Source organism: Hirundo rustica, chromosome Z (genome assembly GCF_015227805.2).
Source record: "Hirundo rustica isolate bHirRus1 chromosome Z, bHirRus1.pri.v3, whole genome shotgun sequence".
Taxonomy (NCBI): Eukaryota; Metazoa; Chordata; class Aves; order Passeriformes; family Hirundinidae; genus Hirundo; species Hirundo rustica.
Window position 1 is genome coordinate 85,037,037 of NC_053488.1, and position 21,299 is coordinate 85,058,335.

General features: G+C 48.1%; 1 protein-coding gene and 1 long non-coding RNA gene across 7 annotated transcripts in view; one reads left to right on the plus strand and one right to left on the minus strand.

Annotated features, from left to right (window-relative positions):
- Positions 1–19,018, plus strand: part of HEPH (hephaestin) — a 23,379-nt gene extending 4,361 nt beyond the window's left edge. For 5 of the 6 annotated variants that reach the window (XM_040089680.1, XM_040089678.2, XM_040089682.2 and 2 more), the window contains exons 3-21: positions 998–1,242; positions 1,732–1,944; positions 2,527–2,706; positions 3,047–3,301; positions 3,810–3,978; positions 5,176–5,315; positions 6,103–6,234; positions 6,392–6,603; positions 8,241–8,391; positions 8,701–8,913; positions 9,232–9,442; positions 9,675–9,814; positions 10,717–10,848; positions 12,262–12,368; positions 13,800–14,025; positions 15,386–15,525; positions 15,882–16,044; positions 16,748–16,786; positions 18,313–19,018. In XM_040089680.1, the coding sequence (XP_039945614.1) occupies positions 998–1,242; positions 1,732–1,944; positions 2,527–2,706; positions 3,047–3,301; positions 3,810–3,978; positions 5,176–5,315; positions 6,103–6,234; positions 6,392–6,603; positions 8,241–8,391; positions 8,701–8,913; positions 9,232–9,442; positions 9,675–9,814; positions 10,717–10,848; positions 12,262–12,368; positions 13,800–14,025; positions 15,386–15,525; positions 15,882–16,044; positions 16,748–16,786; positions 18,313–18,557 (3,313 nt within the window). In that variant the 3' untranslated portion in view covers positions 18,558–19,018. Of the gene's footprint in view, positions 1–997; positions 1,243–1,731; positions 1,945–2,526; positions 2,707–3,046; positions 3,302–3,809; positions 3,979–5,175; positions 5,316–6,102; positions 6,235–6,391; positions 6,604–8,240; positions 8,392–8,700; positions 8,914–9,231; positions 9,443–9,674; positions 9,815–10,716; positions 10,849–12,261; positions 12,369–13,799; positions 14,026–15,385; positions 15,526–15,881; positions 16,045–16,747; positions 16,787–18,312 lie in introns of those variants that run through there. The other variant, XM_040089683.1, reaches the window with a different exon arrangement.
- Positions 10,410–11,678, minus strand: LOC120765159 (uncharacterized). The gene is made up of 2 exons (XR_005704384.2): positions 11,581–11,678; positions 10,410–11,180 (listed from the first exon to the last, which is right to left on the minus strand). It is a non-coding gene; the product is annotated as an uncharacterized LOC120765159 (long non-coding RNA).
- Positions 19,019–21,299: the final 2,281 nt, after the last annotated feature.

Consider the following 21,299-nt stretch of genomic DNA (forward strand, 5'->3'; position numbering starts at 1 on the left):
GAAATGAAACTGCTGGTGATTAGAAAGGGATGAGATGTTGATATGATTGGTAGAGGTAGCAAATTATTTCAAGGAGGTTTTTTTTGATGGGAAGAGATGGACTGTTTGAGGAAAAAGAGGCACATCTGTAAAACAAAGTGAGAATTATCTTAAACTCTTTGCTGATAATGGCTGCCGGGATGACTTGGCAGGGCTGAACTCTGGAATGTATAGCCAGGGCCAAGCCCTGCCTGTTTTTGCACAATGGGGCCAATGCTCAATATTTGGGTCTCCACTATTCATTCTCTGAGATGTGCGTTAGAGTTTAGCTCCCTTCCAGGGCTCCTCTATTGCTGTGGGTTGTCAATCCGAAGAGGGAAGTGAGGGGAATGACCTTGGATCTCGTTTAGGCTGGTTCTACTAATACCTGGACTGTGATTCATCTCTTATCTATTAAGAATTACCCCTAAAGAGCAAATATGCTCGTGAGTTAAACTTTAGTATCTGTATGAGGTTTTAACTCTAGAAGCTGGTTACATGCTAGGTATGTACCTGCCTGACTTGTCTGCCACTCTGGAAGGAATTTGGAAACTGTTAAGTACAAAATCATCTTTCAGACTTCAAATTTTGGCCAGAGAGCTCAGGACCCCACTCTGCCTGCCTTGTGAATTAGCTGAAAATGCCTCAAAGGAATTGAAGTGTGATTTGAAGAGCCCAGTGAAGGCTGAAGGAGGCATGATTCTCCCTGTGACACCCACGTGGGATTGCCTGGGAAGCACTGTCCTTCCCATTTCATGTTTGCAGGGCACAGTTCAGGGTGCATTTTGTGTCTGTTGGTGAAGAGCTGGGGTTGAGGTTGTGGCCATGCATGGGTGGCTTAGAGCATCCCAGGGTCCTCTAATGCCAAGGCTTTTGGCTGTATCCCGGAAAGTGAAGTGTCACCATCACTCTGCTGCAGTATTGACCAGCTGTTGTGTATAATGATGACTCATAGTGCCTATCCCTTTGAATTCAACAGCCAGGCCTCAGCATTCCTGCAGTCTGGGAAGGACAGGGTGGGAAGCACGTACAAGAAATCTGTCTATAAGCAATACACGGACTCCACGTACACCACTGAGATCCCCAAACCCGCCTGGCTGGGGTTCCTCGGGCCTGTCATCCGAGCAGAAGTAGGGGATACCATTGAAGTACACCTAAAAAATTTTGCTTCTCGACCGTATACAATCCATCCTCATGGTGTTTTCTACAAAAAGGACTCTGAAGGTAAATGAGCTACTGCCATCATGGAGACAGATTTTTCTCATTGGGAATTTAGGAGTATGTGTGGAGGAGAACTGTCCATAAAGCCCCACCTGGAAAGCAGTGGCATTTGGGTGCTTGGTAAAGACACCAGGTGTTGGGTTAGCAGGGTCATGGGGCTGGAGTCCTGACCTGGGCCCAGGTTTCTTGATTTTAGAACCTCCAAAACACTGATCAGCTCCAGAGAATGTAAGGAGACTGACTGTGGGGGCACAGTGCAGAATTGAAGGCAAAGCAGTGCCAGGCAGAACGGAAATAATCCTGCTGACTCTGTGCTGACCTGTTTACTGGGCAAGTTGCCTTACAGTGGCTGTGTGCCTCTGCCTCTTTGAGGAAGTGATGATTAAACACTATTTCAGCCTTGGGATGGTGCGTCTCAGTTCAGTATAAGGTTACATGTGTGGGCGTCTTGGCTCTTCTTGAATGGATGTTGTGATTGCTCAATTGTTCTAGGATCCCTGTATCCTGATATGTCCCCCCAGGATCAGAAGAAGGATGATGCTGTTTTCCCAGGAAGGAATTACACCTATACTTGGACTGTCCCTGAAGATCACAGTCCAACTGATGATGACCCAAACTGCTTGACCTGGATCTACCACTCTCATATTGATGCACCAAGGGACATTGCATCTGGATTAATTGGGCCTTTACTTACATGTAAAACAGGTGAAAACACCAAGAGAAAGCAGCTGAGGCCTGCAGTTCTGTAATGTAAAGGTCTTGTGGTGACATGAATAAGGATAGGATGTGAAGATACTCTGGTGTGCAGCTCCCAGCTTCAGGGGGAAATGCAGCTTGGTTAGAGAGGGCAGTACCTTGGTTCTAGCTGGATTCTGGTCATTGCATTGTCATTATCCCTTAGTGGTTGGGCAGGTGGGCTTGCAGGCCTCTTGGTCCCAGAGAGCTGCTTGAATCCATGTTAAAAGCAGGTCTCTTGTCTGAGATCTAGTTTCTGTATTAAAAATGTGGCGAGTGGTTGGTTTCAGCAGGAGTGAGAAGACTGAAGGTGGTGTAGTTGAGGCCTGCAGTGGCAGAGCTGCTTGGGAGAGGGAACTGTACGAGTAGGGGTATTTTGGAAAAGGGTGCGTTTGCTGCTCTGTGATGAGCTGTGAGGATGTTGGGAAAGCATCTGTCTCCAACTCATGTACCAAGACTTACTCTGCTACTGCTGTTTTAATCTCTTGCCTGATGTATGATTTTCTGCAGGAGTGATTTTTCTCCGTTCATTCCTCTCTCCTTTCACCTCAGGAACACTGACTGGCAGCTCTCAAAGACGCTGGGATGTGGATGTTGATTTCTTTCTGATGTTCAGTGTGGTGGATGAGAACCTAAGCTGGTACCTGGATGAGAACATTGCATCATTCTGCTCAGATCCCGGCTCTGTAGACAAAGAAGATGAGGAATTTCAGGAGAGCAATAAAATGCATGGTCAGTGCCACCTCTGTGAGGCCACTGTGTCTGCTGAGACACTCAGGAGTATCAGTGCTCCAGGATCTGCTCTGAGATCCCGTGCTTAGGAAATAATATCTCAGGGACAGGGCAACAACTCCATAAAACGGAAGTATTGTTTTGGTTTTATCTTTGGCTTGAGTGAGCTTTTATACCCTTTGTTTTAGGAATGAGCTGTGGAGCTGGGCTCTCCAAAGGAGAAGAGGAGGAGGAGTTCTGGTTAGGTCCACCCTCCTGTCGTGTCTGTGCTGTCACCTGCTGGCAGGAGCTCTGAAGGCCTCTTTTCTGCTCTCTAATTTTGGCTTGCTTGGTTTTGCAGCTATTAATGGTTATGTGTTTGGCAACCTCCCTGATGTGAAGATGTGTGCTGGGGATTCTGTTTCATGGTACCTCTTCGGGATGGGCAATGAAATTGATATTCACACAGCCTACTTCCATGGAGAGACACTCAAAATCCGGGGCCACAGGACAGATGTGGCCAGCCTCTTCCCAGCCACTTTTGTTACAGCAGATATGATCCCCAGGAACCCTGGGAGATGGCTGCTGAGCTGCCAGGTCAATGATCACATACAAGGTAAGGCAGAGGGTGGAATGTGTCTTGGACTCTGTGTCCTCTGTTTTTGATGTACATGATGTACAGTGTGGTAGGGAACAGTGCCTTGGGCATGAAAAATGTCCCCAGATGAGCGGGTGATGCCTTGTCGTGTAAAACTGGGAGTGGGCTGGTTACTAATGTCCCGGGCAGCTTTGGTGGGGCTGACTTGTACTACGGTGTGATGTTTGATATTTGGTACAGCTGAAAGCTGAGATGAGGCGGTGCCTTAAGAGCTCTGGTCCCTGTAAGAGGCACTTGCAGGATAGATCTGAGGACAGGAGAAGACTCCAGTTGCTCTCTGCCCATACTTCCACAGCATCCAGTATCTAAGGATACAAGTTCTGCTCACTGACACAAAACTTGCTGTGGAGTCACTTGCCTTGTCCCATCCATGTGACTTTTGGGACAGCAGAGGGGAGGAAGGTGTGACTGCCCTTTAGGCTGGCTGGAGGGGCTAAGTGAGTGTCTACCTTTGTGTCTTGGACAGCTGGGATGGGGGCACTCTATGAAGTCCGGCCCTGTTCCCGGCAAGCTGCGGAATCCAGCCTGGATGGGAGAGTTCGGAAATACTACATAGCTGCCAAGGAAGTGCAGTGGGATTATGGACCCTCGGGGCTCGACCGGATCGGTGGGAAGCAGCTCAGTGACACAGGCAGGTAAGTGAGAGGCTGCTGGGCTTGGGCAGTGTTTGGGGAGCCTGGCCTGTATCAGGAAGGCTGCTCAGGAAAATGTGGAATTTCTCTTTTCAAAACACATACCTGCCTTTCACATATGGTCCATTTCCTGGGGAGGCTGATCACCCCATCTAGAAAGGGAGGCTGCTGTAGCTGGACTGCACCAAGAGCAGTACAGGTACCTTGGGGTCTTCCCATGAGAGTGATGTGTGGCTCAGCTGTACCCACAAGCAGCAGAAGTCCCAGCAGATGTATTGCCACATTTGTCTCTGGGCTTAATTTCTGCTTGCTAACCTAGCAAACCTAACCTAGGAACAGGCTGATCTATTTGAGAACATTTCTGTCTAACCTAGGAACAGATTGATCTGTTTGAGAAGTGATTCAAAAAGCCCCTGGTGCAGCAGGCACAGGGTGGCAGAGCTGGCCTGCAGATGGGCCTCAGCATGGTGTTGCTGCAGGAAGCAATTTCTAGGAAATCAGATGCAAGGACTTGGATGGCAGCCCTCCATCCCATGTTCAGGTGACTGGGGTAGCAGTTGGGAGACTTCCCATTCAGTCTTTGGCTAACTGAAAGAGAGATTCTTCTCCTTCCACAGAGATTACTTCCATTCCCTAGTAATCTCTTGGAGAGGATATACCTTATTCAGATGGAGAAGGGAAATGTAGAGTGGTTAATTATTTACCCAATGCCATGCAGCAAGCCTTGCAGACCTTAGACCTGTGAGCTGGCCTTGTAACTGCACTGCCTCTCCTGCAAGGCTTGTTACTTATATTTGGTGAGGGTGGTAGTGGAGGAAATAAATACCTTTACAGCTGTTTATTTTAGTTGTGAGCAGGGCTGTCCCCAGCTTCTGAAGAGGTTGAAGTCCTAGCACTGCCTTCCCACTGACTGCACTGCAGATTTGTTCATTCCTTCACAGATCTTGTGTAGTGATGCTGATCACACCTGGCAGGTTCACCTGGGAGAGGGCTGTGTGCTACAGGTGCTTCCTGAACACACAGGTGGATGAGTCTGTAAGGGGAAAAAAGGCTTTGCAGAGTCAAAGCTGTGCTTGTTCCAGACTAAAAGTGTTGTCCTTATCTGAAATACTGCTTGATTTGGAGATGCTGATGGCCTTGAGCAGGAGGACAGAGCTGATTTTTCTATGACATGCCCTGACATTTGCTTTTTGCATTTAGTCCTGCTGAGCAGTATTTCAAGCGTAGCAGCTACCGAATTGGGGGTGTCTATTGGAAAGCAAAGTATGTGGAATATACTGATGAGAGCTTCCGTGAGGAAAAGCAGCAATCAGAAGAAGAGAAGCACCTTGGAATACTTGGTGAGTATCATCCAGGAACACAAATTCTCTGTCGGTGTCAGTGAGAAGGATGCTGGTGTGCTGGGTGGCTGTATCTGCCTGCTCATTTTGAAGTGCAGGAAGGGGCACAAGAGGTGCTTCACAACAGTCATATCAGAGAGCAGAGGGAACAGGCCAAGGTGCAGGGTGGTAGAATGGACAGAATCGCTTCAGGGGTCATTCCTAAGGTGTTCCAGAGGTAAGGGACACAGCATGGTATGTGTGACTAGAGCTAAACAGGTCACAGCAATAGCTCCTGTTGATGTGGCCTGAGTCTCTTCAAGGCATGCTGCAAACCCCATGTTCTCACAGAGAGCCTTCTCTCCTGACTGGGTGCTTGGGGACAGGTGTGGTAAGGGCTTACAACTCCTCTCTGGCTAGCTAGGTCATGGGTTTACAGGCTCTGGTGGGCTTGAAGCACATCACGTCTCTGAGGCACATGTTTTGGGTGGCTGAGGGGCCTTCTGTAGGTGGGGGAGAGATGTGGGCCTGTCCTGAGGGCATTCCATCACATCTGGCTGTTCTGTTACTTACCCGTGTGAAGGCGTGGTGCCTCTCTGAGTTCTCTTGTGGACCCAAACTGCTTTCAGACAATCCTTGCCATCCCCTGCTTCCACTGAGCTCCCTTCTGCAGCAGCAAGGCCAGGCCATTGGCTGGCTCTCATCTTTGGCCCTGCAGCTCGGAGGAAGGTGCCCTGTCTGCTTTGGTTTCCCTGCTGTCCTGCGGAAATGCTCTGTTGCTGATGTACTCTTCTCTGCTATATTCTAGGTCCAGTGATCAAAGCTGAAGTCGGAGACACCATCCTGGTGACATTTTTTAATAAAGCCTCCTGGCCCTTCAGCATCCAGCCACATGGAGTGTCCTATGGGAAGGCGTCAGAAGGGATGTGGTACCATGATGGTTGGTGGATCCCTTTTCTTGAGTACACCCCCATCAGAGGTGCTGGGTGCTTGGTTGACACAAATGAAGTAAAGCCTGCTTTGAAAGTAGCTGGTGGGAAGGTGTAACTGAGTTTGTTCAGGGACTCGGGAATAACCCTGTAATCCCTGTTTTAAAGGCCTGTCCCAGAGTGGGGTTTCTGTGGCGCCGCTGCACAACTTCACCTACCGCTGGACTGTGCCAAGGCATGTGGGGCCCACGTCCAGCGACCCTCCCTGCCTCACCTGGATGTACAGCTCGGCTGCCAATCCTGTCAAAGACTCCAGCTCAGGCTTAGTGGGGCCTCTGCTCATCTGCAAGTCAGGCACTTTGGATGACAACAACAAGCAGGTAAAGGGGTTTTCCTGGCCCGTTCCTTCCAGGTTTTTGCTTTCATGTAGAGAAAGGAAGCATCAGCAAAACATTAGGGAGCATATTAAAAAGAAATGTGCAGTAGTGTAACTCTAGGAGAGTCGAATCAAAGCCTTGTTCTTGGCCAAGTTAATGCTGGTACAGCTGGTGCCCAGGTCTCGCCTGGGAAAGGCCAGTAATGTTCTGGGCTCTCAGAGCTGCCCTCAAAACAGTTCCTGAGCTCTGCTTTTAGCTCACAGACAAACGTGGCTGAGCAACTGTATCTTGGAACAGCTACCTTATAGGCAACTCTTGTCCTGAGGCTTGTGTAGCAGGCGGCTGAGAGGCATGTGGAATAGACCTTGCAGTCCCAGAAACACTGAAAAGACAGTTTTGCTTACAGGTGTTCTGCTTGGGTGATACAATGCTTTGGGATTTAAGTGAGCCTCATTTATTGTGCCAGAGAAGTTAATTTTCAAGCAGAGCTGGTTACAAAAAAGCATGTGAAAATCCATGACAGTCTTACGCTTTTGATAGAGAGGTGAAACCTGAAGGGCAGCCAGAACTTCCTCTTGGAATTTCACTCAGGAGTAGTCTATTCCTGGCAGTAAGTCTAGGGAGGACAGTAAATTCATATCTCCTGGGGAGATACCAGACAGAGGAGCAGAGCCTAGTTGTGAAGGACAGCAGGTAACAAATCAAACCCCCACTGCTGTCCTGCAGGGTGGCTCAGGGAGTGGTGACAGCTCTGGGGACTGCTGCCCTCAGAGCCTTCCCAGGGGAGCTCACATGCAGTGGGGACACCATGTGACTTAGGAGTGCAGAAGAAATCAATGTGCTACCCAGGGTGGAGATGTGGATCTGCTGAGCAAAGAGCATTGGGAATACATACAGCCCTCTAGGTGAGGGAGCTGTGTTAATGATAAACATGGGCAGGTATTGGAAGGGTGTAAGCGAAAGAGACAGACCTTTGTAAGTGTAAAACAGGGAAAAATCACCTGGGGTCGCAATTCTGGCTCCACAATCTCAAGCAAACCTTTAATGAATGCTTAATTGTGGAAGGTGCATGGCCACTCTGCTGTGGCTGTGTGCTGCAGCCTGGGAATCGCTCACCTTCTCAGCAGGCTGGCTGCCTGTGTGCTGCTGGGGACAGTGACACCAGTGAGGAGAGTCTGGACACCATCAAAATGTTATTTTAGTGGGGAAACACCATGCATTTCTTAGGAGAATTAACACTGTTGAGGATTTAGGGTAATTAAAAAATCCCCGATCCAGGCCTGTGATAGGAGGCAGGGGGGATACGGTGTGGTCATCAGCCTGCCTTGTGTCTGGGCTCTGGTCTTGGGTCTGGTTTGGACAGACACCTTTGGCATGGGGGAGGAAGGAGCCACTGACTTCATGGCCTTGGCTGTGTTTTTTTCATTTTATTCATGTGACATATCATGGAAAATAAATAAGTGGTGTCTTTTGTGAAATAAAAGAGGAATGTTCAACATGAGTATGGGGACAGAGTCCCGTCCCTTAATAAGCCACGTTTTAAAATAAAGGGGAATATAAGAACTAAGCAAAACAGCTTTGACACTAAGGATGGTTAATTGTTGCATTTTAAAAGTTAACAGCCATCATTGTAATTATAGAAAGGGATCGACAAGGAATTTTATCTTCTCTTCAACGTGTTTGATGAGAACCTCAGCTGGTATTTAAATGCCAACATAAAGTACTACTTGAGGATGGAAGAGACATCTGTGGAAAAGGATGATGGCTTTGAGGAGTCCAACAGGATGCATGGTATGGTTGGATGCTGCTCTATGACAGCTGGCAGGAACCTGCAAAGCACGGGCTGATGTTCACCTAGAGGCTGAGCTTGGGGCTGGAAGGGCTGTGTGGTGTTGGCCTGGAATCAAGCCAGGCTGGAGGAACCGGGTGAGACATGGACAAGCAGCACAGCTGACTGGAGAAGTGTGCTCTCAGTGTATCCAGGGGTGAATTACAAACAACCCTTCTCCTGACTGGCAGGCCTGTCCTACACGGGGAGTATGCTCAATATCTCCTGGCTGACACTTGTCTGCAGAGAGTTAACTGCTTTCTCCTTTCCAGCCATCAATGGACTTATGTTTGGTAACTTGCCTGGGCTGGATGTGTGTGAAGGAGACAAAGTGTCCTGGCACCTCCTGGGCTTGGGCAGCGAAGCAGATGTACACGGAGCTGTGTTTCAGGGAAACACCATGCAGATGAACGGGATGCGGAGAGATTCAGCCAATCTGTTCCCCCACACATTTGCCACTGCTTTCATGCAGCCTGATAACACTGGTGAGTGCCTGCACAGCTGTCTGAGTAGATGGAAGAGTCTCCCACTGTGGTGTTTGCTCCTAGTGGCAGATTCTCTAGTGTGGTATGAACTCTTACAGGGTGAGTTGTGCTACAGGTGCTTACTGTGTAAGAAAGCCTCCTTTGAGATGATTTATGTGTAGGACTTTGTTGTGCCATTCCTGTTTGATTTTTCCAATGACTCCTTTTAACCTTGGCCTGTGGCAACCAAGCTCCCTAAGCACCGCAGAGATACACCAAGCACACACTGACACCGGTTGGGGAAACAACTGATTTCCTTGCTCATCCTGCCTCCCTCAGGGACTTTTGAGATCTACTGCCAGACGAGCAATCACTACCAGTCTGGGATGAGGCAACAGTACAACGTTTCCAAGTGTGGAAGGACGGGCGCTGCCTCTGCCCGTCGCTACACGGGAGTGCGGACGTTCTACCTCGCGGCGGAGGAGCTGGTGTGGGACTACGCCCCCGACCGCAGCTGGGAGAGGGAGCGGCACAACCACTCTGCAGAGAGGTAGAGCCCACCTTCTGGGGAAACCTGTGGCAGTGTCTTGGCCACCCTGTGACCTGGTGCATATGCTGGTGGTGCTGCTGGTGGGAGAGCAGCTCTCCATGTCATTATGCTCTCCTTTGTGGCCCACGGTGGCTCTGGGAAGCCCCTTCAGCTTATGAACCCCCTGACACAAGTTAGTTGTTTGTTCCCCGTGAGGTTTTGGTTATTTCAGCACTCGTTCTGCATTTCTCAGCTATGCTGACGTGTTTCTGAGCAATGAGAACGGACTGATCGGCTCCAGGTACAAGAAAGCAGTCTACAGGGAGTACACCGATGGCACTTTCCAAACCCCCAAGACCAGGATAAGTGGTGAAGAACACCTAGGGATACTCGGTAAGCATGTGTGCAGGGGGTTCACCTTCTTCTCACACACAGCAGTGGGACTGGGGCTCTAAAGCTGCAGTGGCTCACAGCTGTAATCTGAAGGCTCACTGGATATTTAGGCATCTGCTGTGTACGTAAATGCAGAGAAATTGGGACTGTCTCCTATTCACATCTGCCACCTTGGAGACAGCAGTTAGAAGAGTTTTGTGGACAGCCTATAGGAAAGCCTGGGCTTTTCCACTTGCCTTTGCACCAGTCTTCTGTCATGGCCTGGGCAAAGCATGTTTCACAGCTGCATTTCTCTGACTGTGGGACAGAAATAATCACTGACTTCAGAGGCATCTGAGAAATGGCGGGGAAAATCTGTAACTATGAGAAATGCTTCTGGGGCAAAAGCAAGCAGCTTTGGGAAGTGGAGGAGCACTTTGCACTGACTAGGGAAGATCTGTGGAGACAGAACTCTGTGTTATGAACCCAAGGCTGTAAGTGGTGTCAGGGCAGCCAGGCTGAGGCGGCATCTGCCAGTCAAAATATCAGAGCTGCAGCTCTGATTTGTAACACTGTCAGGCTCAGCTGAATATTACCACATTTTTTGAAACTAATAGCAAGGGGTGATCAGCATGTGACATTTAGCATAACAATATTCAGAAATCAAGCCATAGCTGTGCTGTGCCCAGTTAAGATGTGTAACCTTCATTGTTCTCCTTGTGAAAATCACTCCAGTTCCCTAAGACTTGGGTTGGGACTGACATCCAGCTCTCTTTTTGGGAGGCAGAGAAGAGGAAGGGGGACATCATAAATATTGTAAGGTAGTATTTCTGGGGAGAAGACGTTGAGAGAGGGGTGGGAATATCTCAGGAGATATGCTGATGGATTTTGCTGGTCTCAGAGTACACTATTCCTGTCTCAAGGCCCTTTTCTGTGGGCGGAAGTGGGCGACATTCTCAACATCGTGTTCAAGAACAATGCCTCACGACCCTACTCCATCCACGCACATGGGGTGCTGGAGCAGCAGACTGGACATCCCCAAGTGGCAAACCCTGGTAGGTCCCTCTCTCTAGCTGCATTCCTGTGTGGGCTCACGCAGCTGATTTTATCCCAGAGCCAGACTGGTTTCCTTAAGCAGCCTCAGATGTCCTGGTTTTGTTACAGCAGGGTGCTGGAACTGGACAGGAACTGGTCTTTCAGGTCCAGCACAGTTTTAGTGATACCATTTGTGTGGGGATGGCAGCCATCTGGGATGCAGGCAGGACATTCTTCTGTGTGCAGCCTTATCCTCACACATTCAGTGTGGCCTTTCTGTGGGAAGGTGATGGCAGGTGACAGCTCAGCTGGTCCTGGGATGGGGGAGCCTCTTCTCTGAGTCGCATGAGCGCTATATATGAAAACACAATGGAATAGGAGAAACACACAAGTGCTTGCTGGGATCTGACTGAAATGGCCACTTGGTCTCATGATTCAGATGCCAGCATATTTAATTTTTGGTCCCCCTCCTGTTGCAGCAGCCCTCTTATTAGAGGATAAGAATGAGCCAAGGCATGGACTTCTTGTTAAACACAGCATAAAAGGGGTCCTGGTTTATTCCTCTTTATGGCATAGTCATCTTAACTCCAACTATTCACTGACTCTGGCTGCAGCAAGCTCCTCGTGTAGGTTTCCCTTGCAGCCTCTGACTGCTGGTTATTTCCTGCTAAACTATGGCTGCAGGGATCAGTTTGCAGACTCTAAATGCAGGCTGTTACCTAGCTAGACTATAACTGCAGACCCAGACTGACCTTGCAGCAGTGATTCTCTTTCCCCAGGATCCTGCTTCATGATTCTCTCCTCCATACTCCTCAAGATTCCTCCTCCATGATGATCCTCCCCTTACCAGCTAACCCCCTCTTTTATCTCACTCATCCTTATTGAATATAGCTGTTACTCATCAGGGGCGAGGCTGTATTGGTTAATTAACACAGCTGTTACTTATCAGGGGTGAGGTCACCCCTGATAGGTGTGTTCCCTTCTCCTACACTCTCCAGCTCTCCCAGACTTTCCAATCCACAGTCAGGCTGTCAGCCAGATCCTGTCTTTGTGAAATGGGCTGCTAATATGAAAAAGGGGTGATTTTTAAACCCCAGTGTGAATCAGCATCATAAATTCACTTTGAAGAGAAGAAATACTATCTTAAGCTTCATCAGAATGGTCATTTCCGTGGTCAGGTCCAGTCTCGAAAGCAGCAGGTAAACCGGCATTGTGCTGGTACCAGACAGTGTTTGGCATCCTGTGACCCCTCTGTTTTGCCCTGAGAGGGGAGCTTCCACCCTGTCCTGTGTTTGGGGAAGGCAGATGCAATATCTGGCAGATGCAGAATTGAATTTGGGCTTTGGAGGCAGGATTTTCTTTTCCCATTTGGTTTTGCGGCTGCTTAGTGAGCGGGTGTGTCAGCTGGTGTGCGGTGCTGTTCTGTCCCTCAGGTGACATTGTGACATACCGGTGGGAAGTTCCCGAGAGATCTGGTCCAGGGCCAAATGATTCAGCCTGTGTTCCTTGGATCTACTACTCTGCGGTGGACCCAGTAAAGGTAAAATAAAAGTTATAACCAGAAAAGCCGAATTAGATCAAATTTTTACCCTGTTTAGAAAGCAGTATGAGTTGGGTATGATTTAGAGATGGGCCCAGCCAAGAGGTGGAAGAATCACCTAGTAACATGTCCAGTCTTCTCCTTGGAGAGGAAATCATATGAATTTGTCCTGATGTCTGTCCTTATTTTTTCCTAACAAACGTTCATAAAACAATTCCATCGTCTCTCCTTGCTACCAACCTTCCTCCAGGTATTTGTAGGCTATTAGAACATCTCCCAGTTGGTCGTGGTTTCTACTGGTGAGAGCCAAAGGGGTGTCTTGGTTTGAAAAGACGGGTGTCTGCTAGGGAGAGGCAGGCCTCTCCAGGAAATGAGGAATTCAAATCCTTCCCTCCGTGTTATTATAATTCGGAAGATTGAAAAAAAACCTTTTCAGTCAGAGCTATAGGGAAAGGAATAACAGTCCTTTACTAGTAACTATAACAGGACAGACAAACAACAACAGCAATTATAATAATAGTAGAACAGAACCAAGATCCCCGAGGTGCAAGCGGTGGAAGCTCCGGCGCTGATGGCTGGAAGCGGTGGATTGTCCTCGGCAGGCAGGGGGGTGCCCTGGCAGGCAAAATGGGCACTGCCGGAGAACCCACAGCGGCTGGACCCAGGCTGACCCAAAATCCAGCAGGGCAGCGAAGAAACTCCCAATTCCTGGGCGCTCCAACAGATGATAGAAATCCTCGGGACCAAATCCCTCCGTTAACAGTGGACTCCAGGCAGCTCTCAGTCGCTCGACCGTCCTCCCCGGAAAACTGAGAGCCGAAAAAAACACCCAACCTCCCCCCCACCCTCAGCTCCCGGGAGCCTTTCCTTCCCCCTAATCTAAGTGATCAACTCCCTTTTGTCTGGGTCAAGCACCCTTAAACTATGAATATTTAGTCTCCTAGCAACTTATGGGGGGAAAAATTCCACAGGAAAACTTAACCCCCAACAAGGGGTAATCTACAAAAAGGCAGAAATTGTCCAAAATAAACCTCATGAATAAAACAGGTAGATTTGACCATCGCTAGAAGTGTCATAGCATTGATTTCACAGGGCAACAACCTGCAGGATCCTGCAATAAACCATCGCATTCAACCCAGAAATAATGGCCTTTTTATCTCAAGTTGCAGGTGTTTTTGCAGTCACTGAGTGGAAAATACTTTGATACCATCCATATTTATGACTTTTGGATTTGCATTTATAAGAGCACGTACAGTTCCTGTTCCTGTGCTTTAGGGGTTGATGCGCTCTCACAAGAATACTCGTACAGCAGCACTGGTTGTTTTAAGTGGGGTGATGCAGGAATAGAAAATGATTCCTGAAAGACAAAGAACTGTGTGTAGAAGAGGGTGAGAATGTCCTTGCCTCAGAGCTCTCCTTCCTTTTGATTAGGATATGTACAGTGGGCTGGTCGGGCCCCTGAAGGTCTGCCGGAGAGGGGCCCTGAGGTCCAGTGGAATCAGGAAGGATGTAAAGAGGGAGTTTGCTCTGCTTTTCCTGGTTTTTGATGAAAATCAGTCCTGGTACTTGGAGGAGAATGTGGAACGTTTCAGTAAGGGAAACCACAAGGAGATCGACCTGCTGGATGAGAAATTTGTGGAAAGCAACAAAATGCACGGTAATGTTGGTGTTGATTCTGCAACCTCTCTAGGTAGGAAGCCTGACTTGTGGTGAATGTCCTCATCCTTTTCCATTATCAGTGGTACAAACAGAATGAAACTGTCTGTTCTCAATATTACAGCACACCTACAGACCACATCTCTGATCTGCAGAGAAGGTTGATCATTGTGGCTCCCTGTAAGGAGGAATAGCAACATCCTGGACAGAGAGGTTAATCTCTGATGTGTCTGAGTGACTCAGAAAAGGAGATAAAATCAAGCATGAAATTAACTTGTCAGACAAATTTAATTCTGTTTGTCTTAGGGACCATCACAGTTTGTTAGACATCAAATTAGTTTTCTGAGCTATGTGGCTGCAAGACGTGGCTCAGTTGTTTTAGCTGTTTTAGGTTAGAAGGATGACTACATTTGTTTAAATTAGTGTGTTATTTATGTTAGTTTCTCTCCATATTATATCTAAGGTACCCATGACATCCCTTGATGTCACTTGAGAGTTGTGGAGATAAGAATACTGAGCATTTTGTGTACTGTCATTATTACTGTTTTTGTATGGGTGTGATAAAGACTCTCCAAATACACGTCCAGGAAGGTGTAATTGTTAACCCAGTATTACAGCCAGCAGAATCAGCATGCTGAAGTTGGATACTTGTTTTAGCCTACACAGAGTGCCCAGGGCAGACCTGGGAGTAAAAACCTGGTGCTCTGCCCTGAGCACTCTGTATGGAGATCCTGCTTCTTTCCATCTTATTCAGTCTGAGCACAGAAGTGTCTGTGTGTGTGCCCTAGCAGTCAGCTCATGCACTGTTTTGATCCTTTTCCTGCATGTGCAGTCACAGCAGGACTCCTTCCAGCTGTGCTAATTGAGAGATTAAAGTCCTGCCATGCAAGGATCTTACAAGTAGTTGGAATGTGATGTGTGTGGCCAGCCGGAGGCACAGCCCCACAGGGCTGCCCACTGGCAGGATTTACCTCCTTTCAATGTTCAGCAAGGAAGTTGCTCAGACATTTGTGTATGTAGGTATATACCTGTTTCTCCATCATTGGGCTGAAAATGCCATTTTAATGCATTTTGACTTCTAGAAGTACCTACTTCTGCTGGCTGACTGCAGGTTTTCAGCAAAGGTAGTTTTTGAGATTTAATTGAGGCCTTGAGTGCAAGTGACTTGTCCTGGCTGTGAGCAGAGTGGATAAGTAGCTGAGCTGGGGGGACTGTCCTGTGGGGGACACTAACTGCTGATACACTGGGTGCTGGATGAGCTTTGTAGCCCTTAATTTGCGGTGGCAAATTCCTCTGAGGAGGTGCAGCACCCATTCAATTTCACTAACAGCCTTTTCCCCTCTGTGTTATTCCCTGCACAGCAATCAATGGCAGGCTCTATGCCACCTTGCCTGGGCTGACCATGTACCAGGGAGAGAGGGTGAACTGGTACCTGCTGGGAATGGGTCACGAGGTTGATGTCCACACAGTCCATTTTCATGCTGAGACCTTCATATACAAGGTAAGAATTCCTGCTGATGGTAAAGCAGATGCTGACCACTGAGATCAGCACTTCTACTTGACTCTGTGTTTGAATGTTTTTTAATGACACTGCAGAAACTTCACCCAGCTGCTAAAAGGATGTGGTTTTAAATATCCCCGTCTGATCCCTGAGCCTCTGTGTTGTGCTGAGATGTCCTACGTAATCCTTGTTAGGGTTAGGCATTACCAAATTTTTTGCTTTCCTTGCTGCTTTTTGAAAGCTTTGGGGATTTTTGAGCATTAAAGAGCTGAAGTGGACCCCAACAACACTGGCAGAATTTTGTTCCTGAGAAGATGCATGGAACACTGCTGATAATGGCCTCCCTTTTCTGGCAGAATGGCAAAAGCTACAGAGCAGATGTTGTGGATCTGTTCCCTGGGACCTTTGAAATGGTGGAGATGCTGGTTGGGAACCCTGGGACATGGCTGCTTCACTGTCACGTGTCTGATCATATCCATGCTGGGATGGAGATCCTCTTCACTGTCCTGCCTAGAGGAGGTAGGGAGCTGTCACTGTAAAATATCCAGCAGCACTTCCCACTACTGTTGTGAAATTCTGAGTGTTTGTATCTCAACTCCTATGTACTACAAAAAGACAGTTAATGGAGCAAATAACTACTTAAGTGTTACTAAATTATTATGTTCCTTTAAATATGGTGATACCCGGAGCTGGAATCAAAGACAAATTGTTTTCTGGAGTTTACATTACCTATGTTGTTATTCTGAGTCTGATTTTTAGCTTGTGTCTGAATTGCCATGATCAGCTCTCAGCCAGTAATTGCTCTTACTGAGAACTGGAAGTTGTTCAGAGATGAGTGACTCTCAGTACTGGGTTTGGCTGCAGTGGAGCCCTCACGATGATGTGGTTTTAGATGTATTACCAAAACAGTGAATGCCCCAGTGTTTCAGCTGTGGGTGACCAGTGCCTGCCCAGTGTCAGGGCCATCTCTGTTTCTCTCCCAGCACTTTCCTTTTGAAGGCTAGAAAGGGCTGTGCACTGGAACTGGGGCTGCCTCTGAAGCAGGTGATACAAAAATTCTCTTTTCTCATGTAGAGAGAGAAAACATGAACAGGACAAAGGACAGCCTGCTAGTTCTGGAAAACTACACTGCCTCTGGATCTGATCCTTGCCAGATGTGCCTTGCTCTGGGCTTTGCCTGCTCAGCTCAACACCTTCTCACCCTCCTTTTGTTTCCTTTCAGAGTCAGAGCTGGAGCTGGGAGACTTGACAGCCACCCCAGGTATGGTGTGTACGGCACTGCCAAACCCTGTCTGTGGGAGAGAGAGAGGGCAGATCCCTGAGCAATACAGAGGTTTAGATCTGTGAAAGGGGAGGGAGGAGCACACACAGCGCCCACGGCCTCTTCTCTGCCAGCCTGGCAGTGCCTCAGTGCAAGGCCTTGCTTGAGTGGATAACAGGGAGGACACCAGTCAAGGAAGTTAGGCTTGTTTGCCTGTGTTAGGTGGAAAAGGTTAGTGACCTCACACCCTGTTGTGCCTGCTGTGTATGGATTCAGATTCAGAGTATGAGCTTAGGTACTGGCAGAGACTTGGAGGAGGATGCTGGGATGAGTTGTCCTCCTTCTTTGGACTGTCAGTGACCCTGTGGTTTAGGGAAGTTTCACAATCATCTCTACAAGCTGAAGGGATGGAGTCAGCATGCAAACAAGCACATCTGCCTTCTGCTCTGATGTTCCCCTGAGAAAAGAGCCCAAGCACGTGCCTGGAGTTTTTTGGGCGTTGTAAAGAACAGATGTGAAAAGACATTTGGTTGAGCAGCACTGGGAGAAGGGGAGTAGTAGATACAATCTTTTTGAAATTTTCTGTGGTAGAAGTCCGAGTAGTGTACACTGGTGGTTTGTTTTCCTGATTTTTCATCTTTCCTCACAACTCCATTTTTCAGCTGCTGTGAGGAAATTCAGCTGAGATGATTTGAGAGCCAGTTCAGGCCAGCTACAAATGCAGCTACCTACCTACAACACAGCAGGCTTTCCCCACTGTTATTGGTCATTTTCTCCCCAACATTTTCCTCACTCAAAGTGGACAAACCAGAAAAGGAGTAGGAAATACGTGAGAGCAGTAGTGGCAATATTAAATAATGTGGTTTTATACCATGTGGAGATATCAGCTTGTGTGTGCTCACCCGGCAGAAACCTTGGCCAGCAGCTGTTGCCTTAGCAGGCAGCCCCTTTTCTCAGGAGGTATCTGCTGCCTTTGTGTGGAGGCACAAGCAAGCTCAGGGTCTTGGTGACTTGCCATGGACATGGCTGAGTGAGTGCCAACTCAGTGGTTTTTAGGACTGGGAGCGTGGAGTGGGGCAATTTGCAGCAGCCCCAACCTGGACGCACGTTCTCATCTCTGGGCTGGGGAAAGCAGTGGCTGACTGGGCTGGGCACCTGTGAGACACTGTCAGGTTCTGGGGTGGAGCAGGTTAGGGAAGGAACCATCCCTTTCAAATCTCTGTGTGGGCTCAGGGATGAGGGTCTGACAGATGGATAGCACTGGGGCCTCCTTCAAATCATTGAATCATAAAGGTTGGAAACAGCCTCTAAGATCGTGAAGTCCAACCATTAACTCAGCACTGTCGTGTACCACTGAAACATGTCTCTGATTTCCATATCTACACATCTTCTGAACATTTCCAGAGATGGTGTTTCCGCTACTTTACATCAGGCTTTTCTTCATACTCCTCTGTTGCATTTCTTGCAACCTTTCAGTTCTGGTATTGCTGGCTCTTGTTGAAAATACCTTTCTGTTTGTCTCTCAGGGTTGCCGCCTGAGGATGAGGATGAGTCCCAGAAGCTGATGCTTTTTGGATCTAAGGTGACCCAAGAGCAGATAGAGGCCACAGTCATCTCTCTGGCTGTTGTAGGAGTCTTGCTGCTCCTGGCTGCTGGTGTCCTCCTGGGAGCAGTCATCCATCTCGAGAGGCAAAGGAGGCTACGACGCAATCGGAGATCCATCCTGGATGACGGATTCAAACTCATGTCTCAAAAGAATTCTGGTCTCTGAAAGCCATGTACAAACACTTTTAGCTGTGTGCTTGGAGCAGGGGCTGGATCCTTGCCCACAGCAAATATTTTGGGGGATAATTTCAATTGTGCACTGTACTTCTAGAAGCTGAGGAGGGAAAGCTGGAGTCCTGACCTCTTCATATATTCTCTTCAGCCCTCTGTAAAGAAAATGTGGGAGAGATCAAAGGACCCTTTGAACTGACTAAAAAGGTCCTTCTGAAATACTCTCCTTTCCCAAGGAAGAGGGGGGGACACTTCCTTCTCTCCAGAACAGCTCCTTGGTCTTTCCTAGCAGAATAGCTTAGGCCAGATTCCAGTCTTGCTCCATTGCCAGAACCAAGTTGGGAACTGTCTCCCAAGAAACTGTGAACCATTAATGTAATTAATTTGAAGGAGAGGAAGATAATATTTTGAGTTTTGTGAATCAGTGAAGAATACAGAAAAAATAATGTTAATTTAGACTTGGATTGTTGTTTTTGATGAGTGAGTGGGCAGACACTAATTCAGGGCACTGCATACCACTGTGGCAACCCCATCAAGGACCATGATGAGCTGTGCCTCACTCTCAGCCTTGCTGTGACACATCCTTCTGCTCTTTGCTGAGGGCCAAACTGGGAGTGGGTGGTGGGGCCAGAATTCTGTAGCTCACCTGTGGGCTGTGGAGCCATCTTCCAGCATCAGCTCTGCCCCCACATACCACCATAACATCCTGTGTCTGCCCACACATCCCACAGTTTCATCGACCTGTGGGTCAAGTACCAAGCCTTTCCCTATTAAATATGTGTCCAGCTCCCTCCCCTCAATTCCCATTTCCCAAATGGATGCAGGTTAGTGCTTCCATATTTCTGTCCCTGGTTTTCAAATGGAAAGAGCATAAAAGCAATCTGTTCTGGGTGGCTTTCAGAGGCAATTAAAGCAGCTAAGTGGCTCTAATTACAAGGGACTGCTGTGGGCTCCTTAGGTATAACAGCACCATTTTCTTTAGAACAGTGGTTATCACATACTTAATCATGTTCAATTCATATCAAGCCCCGGCATATTTCCAGCTGCCTTTTCCTTTGGCAGTGGGGACAAAGCTCATTATTTCTCTTTCATTACACTTCATTAATCCTGGTGAGGGGCAGGAGGGCTGTTCTGAATATGGATGATCAGATTCAAGCCTGGTTCAGTTGCTAATGCAAACCAGAAGTTCCCAAACCCATCAGTTGCAGGGAATTTTAGAAGCTATGGCATGAGAAACAATGAAGAAAGAAGTCTTTATTTTTTCCCCCTTGACTTATTAAAAAATAGATACAAAGTGTTTTGGGCCTGCACTGAGACAAAGGACTGTGTTTAAATGTGTTGCTTCAGGGTGGCAGAACAGGGAAAGTGCCCTTCCTGCAGCTCTGCAGCCTGGTCCCGTACTGGGCTTCGGGTGCTGGCCCCAAGCAGGGCAGCAGAGGGCTAGGAGCTGGGTTTCACACCTTCCATAAACAGCAGTCTGCCAAAATTCCATCAGTGTAATGTTTTTCTGGCCAAGTGGAGTGTGAGTGGTATGGTCTCTCCAGCAGGGGTTGTGAGGAGCACCGGGGGCAGGCTCTGTGGTATGAGGGTTGTGTCCTGTGAGCACCAAATCCTCCTCAAACTGAGAGAACTCAAGGGAAAGCTTTGGACAAAGCAGAAACAGATCATTTTTCTAGAACCTCCTCTTGCAGCAAACTGACAAAGCACAGTTTATCAGCAAGTTCACAACTTCTTCTAAGCAAGAGTCAGCTCTCCCAGCCCATGTGCATGTGAGGAGGATGTGAGATCACAGAATCACAAAATGTTCTGAGCTGGAAGGGACCTACAAGGATCATGGAGTCTGGTTCTTAGGTGAATGGCCCGTACAGGGATTGAACCCCCAACCCTGGCATTATTAGCACCATGCTCTAATCAGCTGTGCTAGTCCAATAAACCTCCACCATCAACCCGCCCCACTTTAACCCACACTGCCAGTACAAGTTCAGAACAGGTTTACCACCATGGAAGAATGGGTGTTGCAGATTTTGTATGGGATAAATGTAAGAAGTAGTTAATAGTGCCTGTTGTAGTCACCACCTGTAGGTAGTGTCTTCTGTCTGCAGTTTTAACATTATTCTTCCTAGACCCCCATTAGCTGTGATGGCACTTTCAAAAGTTGACCCAGATGATCACACACCTCTTTGAAGCCTTCCAAGCTATCTCAGGTGACTGCAAAGCAGAGTTGCTGGTTGCATTGCAGCTGCTGGCTGTTTGCAGCAGGGCTGGGATGGGATCCCTGTTCTGTCACCCTGCTCAGTGATGGGCAGGATACTGTCACCATGCCCTCAGCCATGGCCGTGTGGCTCATCCTCCTGCTGACTCCCCCTCCAACTGCGCGTGGGAGATGTGTGAGTCAAAAGCCTCTTGGCTGTGTACATGGAAATGTGAAGTGCCGTCCTTGTACTTTTTTCTGAAAACACAAAAGTTAGTGTGGAATTAACCCGTGGCACTCCACAGAACAGCTGACACTGGTGATTGTCAGTAAAAGGGTTTGCTGGGCTCTCAGCTGTCATACAGCCTCTAATTCTGAACTAAATTGCTTGGGGATCCAGACTGCCTGTGCAGCCTGTTTGCATTTTTGTTGGCATAGCAAATTATAGGATTGATAGCAAGTCTGGAGTGATGTGTTCATAGACTGTCTGGGGAGAAGAAGTCAGGCACAACACCTGCCAAAACAAGGGGATCTGCAAGGTAAAAT